The sequence below is a fragment of the Condylura cristata genome, unplaced genomic scaffold, assembly GCF_000260355.1.
Source record: "Condylura cristata isolate star-nosed mole 26May11 unplaced genomic scaffold, ConCri1.0 scaffold00042, whole genome shotgun sequence".
Taxonomy (NCBI): domain Eukaryota; kingdom Metazoa; phylum Chordata; class Mammalia; order Eulipotyphla; family Talpidae; genus Condylura; species Condylura cristata.
Window position 1 is genome coordinate 411995 of NW_004567143.1, and position 6610 is coordinate 418604.

The 6610-nt window shown below is 66.2% G+C and overlaps 1 protein-coding gene across 1 annotated transcript in view; it reads left to right on the forward strand.

The window, feature by feature from the left end:
• Positions 1-6610, forward strand: part of ZYX (zyxin) — an 8978-nt gene that overhangs the window by 975 nt on the left and 1393 nt on the right. Inside the window, exons 2-9 of the mRNA XM_004694333.2 lie at positions 29-248; positions 713-912; positions 1074-1166; positions 1251-1760; positions 5225-5345; positions 5467-5636; positions 5728-5906; positions 6545-6608. Of these exons, the coding sequence (XP_004694390.1) occupies positions 41-248; positions 713-912; positions 1074-1166; positions 1251-1760; positions 5225-5345; positions 5467-5636; positions 5728-5906; positions 6545-6608 (1545 nt within the window). The 5' untranslated portion in view covers positions 29-40. The remainder of the gene's footprint in view (positions 1-28; positions 249-712; positions 913-1073; positions 1167-1250; positions 1761-5224; positions 5346-5466; positions 5637-5727; positions 5907-6544; positions 6609-6610) is intronic.

A 6610-nucleotide genomic window follows, 5' to 3' on the forward strand; every position in this document is an offset into this window, starting at 1 on the left:
GAAGCCCCCGCTCGGCCGCCCCCCGCAGCCCGGCCCAGCCATGGCGGCCCCCCGCCCGCCTCCCGCGATCTCCGTCTCGGTGTCGGCGCCGGCCTTTTACGCCCCGCAGAAGAAGTTCGGCCCGGTGGTGGCCCCCAAGCCCAAAGTGAATCCTTTCCGGCCCGGGGACAGCGAGCCGACCCCGGCCGCGGGGGCCCAGCGTGCACAGATGGGTCGGGTGGGCGAGATCCCCCCGCCGCCCCTGGAAGGTATGCGACTGGGCTCGGGCGCTGGACCCCGGCGGGCGCCGGGCCCGGGGCAGTGGCTTCGGGAATTTGGGGGTGTCTGGAAAGGTTGCAGCGGAGGGGGCTGGGCGCAGCCACCCTGTCCCGAGCAGATGTTCTTACCTCATCGTGGAGCTCATGGCAGGGAGCCAGGGCTCCTGGGACTGTTCCAAGTCCCCCGCCTCGGGATGGGAGGCCGGAATGTGAGGCACGAGTCTTCCCCTCTGGGTCCGTTTTCCGAAGTGTAACCGGGAGCTGCACCGCCCCTGGGCCATGTCCTGGCCACTCCTGACCCGCCGCTCCCAGGGCGTCCTGCGACCCCCTCCCTTGCGCACACACCCTGGGACCCCGAGAGAGTTCCTTGGGTTAGGGGTAAGGACTGGACAAGGAGGGCCGCGGTAGAGGGCCCCCTTCCCCCGTGACCGCCCCCTCTCTCCTTCATACCCCAGAGTTCCCCTTACCTCCACCGCCCGTCCTTGCGGAGGGCGACGATGTGGAGGGCGCCCTGGGAGGCGCCTTCCCACCGCCCCCTCCCCCGATCGAGGAGCCGTTCCCTCCCGCGCCTCTGGAGGAGGACATCTTCCCGTCCCCGCCGCCTCCGCTGGAAGAGGAAGGTGGGCCCGAGGCGCCCCTACCGCTCCCACCGCAGGTAAGAAGCCGAGGGCGTGGGGGGCGCTGCCCCACCGGGACAGCACCGCAGGAAGGAGAGGAGGGCCCTTCACTGTCGCCTGCGGGCACCTCTGCCCTGTCCAGGGTGGGGTGTGAGTGAGGACCGGGTGGGGATGGGCCCTCTGACTCCTGACCCTCCAGCCCAGGGAGAAGGTGAGCAGTATTGATTTGGAGATCGACTCTCTGTCCTCGCTGTTGGATGACATGACAAGAAATGACCCCTTCAAAGCCCGGGTAAGGGACAGGAGAATAGGACACGCATGGCAGGACACCTTCCCGGCTCTAACGCCCGTCTCATCCCTCTGCCTCCCCTCGCAGGTGTCCTCTGGATATGTGCCACCCCCAGTCACCACGCCGGTCATTGCCAAGTCCAGTACCAAGCCTGCCACTGGGGTTACTGTGCCCCTGCCTCCTTGGAAGTCCCCTTCTAGCTCACAGCCTCCGGCTCAGAGCCACACCCAGAGCCCTGTGCCACCCCAGTCCCAGGCCAAGCCCCAGCCTAAGCCCCAGCTCCAGCCCCAGCCCCAGCCCGTGTCTTTGGCGAATGTCCAGGCCCGAGGTCCCCCAGCCCCGGCTCCAGCCCCGAAGTTCTCTCCAGTGACTCCCAAGTTTACTCCGGTGGCTTCCAAGTTCAGCCCTGGAGCCCCAGGTGGGCCCAGCTCACAGCCCATTCAGAAGTCAGGGCCCCCTGAAGTTCCCTCTTCCACGGGCACAGGTGCCCCTCAGCCCGCCAGCTTCACCTACGCCCAGCAGAGGGAGAAGCCCCGGGTGCAGGAGAAGCAGCACCCAGTGCCCCCGCCGCCAGCTCAAAACCAAAACCAAAACCAGGTGAGGGAGGGTGGCCGGGCCAGGTGAGGGGGGGGGCTGGGGTGGGGCTCAGTCAGGAACCAGAGAATGAGGGTGAAGCTGCCCGGGAGAGTGGGGTGGGCAAGGTGGGGGGGCAGGTGGGAGCTTTCCACCTGCGGAGAAGGTGGGAGAAGACTCTTGGGGAGGGGGTTGGGCCTTAGGTCTGGGGCTGGGTTGGGCCTGAGGGGTGGCCGGGCTTTGAATTGGGAGGAGGCTCCCTGGACCTCTCCTTGCACCTTGCCCCAGAATGTTAAAGGGGCAGGATGAGCTCATCCTCCATCCCACCTAGGTCCTGCCCACTTTTTGGATTCTTGAGTTAATCTGTCCCCTCCTCACCGCCTGAGGGCCTGTCTGGTGATAAGCCTGGAAGTTTGGTAAACACTGGCTGAGCCAGCTGTGCGCCTGCCTGCGTGCCTGCTTGTATGTGTGGGGGCTAGCCGGGTCCTGTGTGCTCAGGAGGGTGGGACCCCAGGAAGCCTGAGAGACTCCATGGGCCTGGGGTGGAGCCCCGGGCCTTGATGACCCTACCTGAGCCAGGTGAACTTTGAGCTTAAGATGCCCCTCCGTGAATACAGCACTGTCCTTCCCACGCTGTGGCTGTGAAGGTCAAGCGAGTTAAGGCACAGAAGGCGTCTGCACAGAAATGCTCAAAATAGAAAAGCCGTCTTTCCCTCAGCAGGAGCTGATCCCTCCTGCTGGGGGAGCCTGACCCCTCTAGAGCAGCCCGCCTTCGAGTGCACCCCGAGGTGGCTGTGCGTGTGTGCTCCGAGTGAGCAGCTGGGCCTGGTGCCCACGAGCTCTGCAGAAGCTTGTGTTACAGGAACTCCCAACGGGGAGTCGCATGGGCCGCTGGGTGAGGCTCCTGCCTGGTGTGCCTCAAGGATGGGTGGCACCCCAGAGTCAGGCCGCATCAGGTGGGGAGACACGAGGAAAGGCTGGGAGAGTAGGAAGTAGAGGCTGCGGGGGCGGTGACAGGTGAGGGGCTCGAGGGGCGCGGACGGAGGGCCCGGCCGTGTGGGTGGCTGTCCAGGAAGGCCTGTGACCACTGCTTGGGAGCTTTGGAGCAAGAGTTTCCAGCAGAGGCTAGGGGAGCAGGTCAGCGGTGTGGGGGTTCTGAGCTGCAGAGATGACACATGCGGTCCAGATACGAGAGCGGTTTTAGGCCGCAGTAACTGATAAACAGTTGGAAGGGAAGGGCGGGAGTTGGGAAAATGGGTGCGTTGGGGAGCACGGCCTTGCTGACAAAATAGAGAAGTCCAGAAGGGGAAATGGTTTGGACGGGAAAAGGAGGGGTTCAGCTGCGGTGTGTTGAGCAACTGCGTCCAGAAGGACTTTTCTTTCAGCTGGACGTGTCATTCAGCTAGAAATGGAGGGCCAGGTGTCCCGGCAGGCCGCCTGGACGTGTGCGCCCAGGAGCAGGGAAGACCGGGGGCCACTCTCAGTGACCAGAGCCCCCAAAGGGGAGTGAGGAAGGGGGGGCGGCAGACAGGCAGGGAGGGATCTCGAAGAGGATGTGATAGCCGAGGCCTTCAGCAAGGGCTTCCAGGATGAAGACTCATGTGAGGCCAGAGACTTGACTGGCGGGGAGTCAGACGTCGGTGGCTGTGGGTGGCCTTTTTGTGCCCTGTGGGCGGGACATACTGAAGGGAATTGAGGCGTGAGTGGTGGCCCAGAATGGGGTTGCCAGAGTGGCCTGCTCTGGAAGGCTGGCAGGGGGCTGCGGACTGCGGGGAGCCCCCAGCGTGTGCGTGTGTGGTTGGAGCGGGTGACAGGAGGGTCGTGAGGTGTGGGTGAAGTGACACCCCACCCCAGGGGCACCCCTGCCAGCAAGGACCCCCTCTCCAGCATTTTCTGGAGAGGGGAAAGATGAGGGAGCTTGAGCTGGCGGGTCTCCATCTTCTCAGTCACGGAGGAGGTGAGGTCATCCGTGAGTGAGGGGGCGAAGCAGTTGGGGGCTCAGCGGACAGAGAGGCTCGAAACAGCTGCTGTGGGAAGGCGACCGGGAGTCGCCGGAGCCAAGTCGCAGAGCTGGGGCCTGCCAGAGCCTGCCGGAGGCCCGGGCACAGCAGTGTGCTGAAATGCGCCCCCCACTACTCTGCAGCTTGATGGCAGAAACAGGAAGCGGGTGGTGGCGGGACAGGGGTTGAGGTTGGGTCAGATAAGCCCTGGTGGCCCAGGATGGTAAGCATGCCCCGGAGCCTGGCAGGAGTGAATGCCAAGGGGCCAGACTTGGCTGGGGGGCCGGAGGGCAGGGGAGGCCACTGCCCACAGGGTTCGGCCCTCCTGGTGCGTGCAGCGTGGGGGAGGACTGGACGCCAGCAGCGAAGGTCCCTGAGCAGGCTCATCTGCTGGGTGGCAGGAAGAGAGGAAGGCCGTGAGTAGAGACAGGTACCCTCAGGTCCACGGTGTCCCCTGGAGGGACACGGCAGCACTGGGCTGGGGAGCTGGAGGCCCGCATCCGGCGGGAGGCCGGGATGGTGGAGGCCCTGGGCCAGTTGACGTGTGTGAGTTGTCCCTAACAACAGGGATGTAAAGTGACACGAGGGCCAGGCCTGCTGGGTGCCAAGATGCCAGGCAGGGAGCACTGCGAGGGGGGAAAGGCAGAGCTTACCTGGCGGAAGGGGCGTCGGGGAGACGGGCCAGGCTGGGCTGGGGGCGTCTGGAACTGGGCTTCCAGTGGACTCGGTGCTGGGTGGTGCTGGGTACAGGCTCCGGTGTGTGAGCTGGGTGGAGCCAGGGCTGAGGGGACGGTGACCCGGGGGGGGGCAGGCGAGAGGCCTGAGGTTCCAGGCCTTGTGGGCGGGAGGCGTGGGCAGGTGGAACATTCTGTGACTGTGGGCCTGGGGGCACTTACCAGGAATGGAGAAGCCTCCAGGCCAGGAGCCCCGAAATAGGAGCAGTGCCCTGTCCAGAGGCGCAGTGGGGAGGGAGCTGGGCCAGGTGCTGGGGCTCCTGGGGGAACCCAGGGGGGCTGGGGCCTGAGACAGCTCTGGGGTTTAACCTTGATTCCCACCTGTGTTGTCCTCACGCTGACAGGGTCTGCTCAGCAGCAGGTGGGACGGTAGGTGTGGTGCGGGCCTCACCGCGTGCCGACCCTTGTGGGGCGATGCCCAAGCATGCTCTGGAGATGGCGCGGGGCCTGGTGTGGTCAGTGCTTCAGTGACCTGAGCTGCTGTGTGCGTGACCTCTGTGACCTGTCCGCTTCGTCGTTCTCGCCTGTCTGTGACCGCTCAGGGGGGTTTGGGCCAAGGGGTAGGAGGCCCCCCCACCCCTCACCCCTTTATTTGGGTTGTGCTGGGGGTGGGGTGGGCAGTGAGGCGTTTCAGGGCCAGTCCTGAGCATCCGGGAAGCGGGAGGGAGTTAGTCCTCATTGCAAGGCGGGGAAGCTGTCTCGGGTGCCTGAGACGGGGTGACTGGAGAGAGCCAACCTTGTGCTGGGGTTTCAGGTGCGCCCCCCTGGGGCGCCCGGACCTCTGACTCTGAAGGAGGTGGAGGAGCTGGAGCAGCTCACTCAGCAGCTGATGCAGGACATGGAGCACCCTCAGAGGCAGACCGTGGCCCCCAACGGTGAGCCCCTCGGCCCTGTACCCCCGTGGCAGCCCCCCCCACGCCCGCCCGCCGGGTGACCCACCAGCTGCCCCCTCCCGGCTCACACCTCCCTCCTGTTACCTCTCCTGTGGCCTCCCAGAGTTCTGCGGCAGCTGCCAGCAGCCCCTGGCACGGGCACAGCCGGCCGTGCGTGCCCTGGGCCAGCTGTTTCACATCGGCTGCTTCACCTGCCACCAGTGTCAGCGGCAGCTCCAGGGGCAGCAGTTCTACAGCCTGGAGGGAGCGCCCTACTGTGAGGGCTGCTACACCGTGAGTGGGGGCCGGGTCGGGCGGCCGGCTGCTGGGACGCGTCCTGGCCATCCTGGCCATCCTGACCATCGGCCCGCGGGTCCCTCCTCAGGACACGCTGGAGAAGTGCAACACCTGCGGGCAGCCCATCACGGAGCGCATGCTGCGGGCCACGGGCAAGGCCTATCACCCGCAGTGCTTCACCTGTGTGGTGTGCGCCTGCCCCCTGGAAGGCACCTCCTTCATCGTGGACCAGGACAACAAGCCCCACTGCGTCCCCGACTACCACAAGTGAGGGCGGCCAGCTCGGTCACCGCGGTTTGTCTGGGGCCGGCCCCGGCCTCTGTCCACAGCCGACGCGGGTGGCGGCCCCCAGCACCTGGACTCCGCTGTCCAGTGGCGTAGGCCTGGGACGCTCGCCGCCCCCCCGGCCCTGGGCACCCAGAGCCGCCTTTTGGGGTGGGCGACGTCACTGCACGCTGGGGCTCGGATCGCAGAGCTCTCTGGAGGCCAGCCGTTTGGCACGCAGGTTTCCCCGGGGAAGGAGTGTCTACTCCACGGCTACTTTCTCAGGCCCACCGGGCAGCCCCGGGTTCCGGCGCCCGCCCGGAACGTTTTTAGGTTCCCACCTGGGGCCGAGGTCCCCACCCTCCTCTGCAGACCGCGGCGGGGGTGGGCTAGGGTCAGCGATCCAGGGAAGGGGAATCCGGGGAGTGGCCTGTGTGATCCTTCTATGGGGAGTGCAGGGTGGGGGCCGGCACCAGGACGAGAGGCCCAGGAGCCCTAGGCGAGGGTGATGGAGGCAGACCACTCCCCTTCCGGGGGGCCACTGGGGGGCCCAGGCCTTTCTGCTGCCTCCCCCTCCACGGTGTGGGTTTCCTCGGGGGTGTGTCCATGGCCCCTCACTTACTCCTGCCTCCCCCCACCAGGCAGTATGCCCCCAGGTGCTCTGTCTGCTCAGAGCCCATCATGCCTGAGCCTGGCCGCGAGGAGAC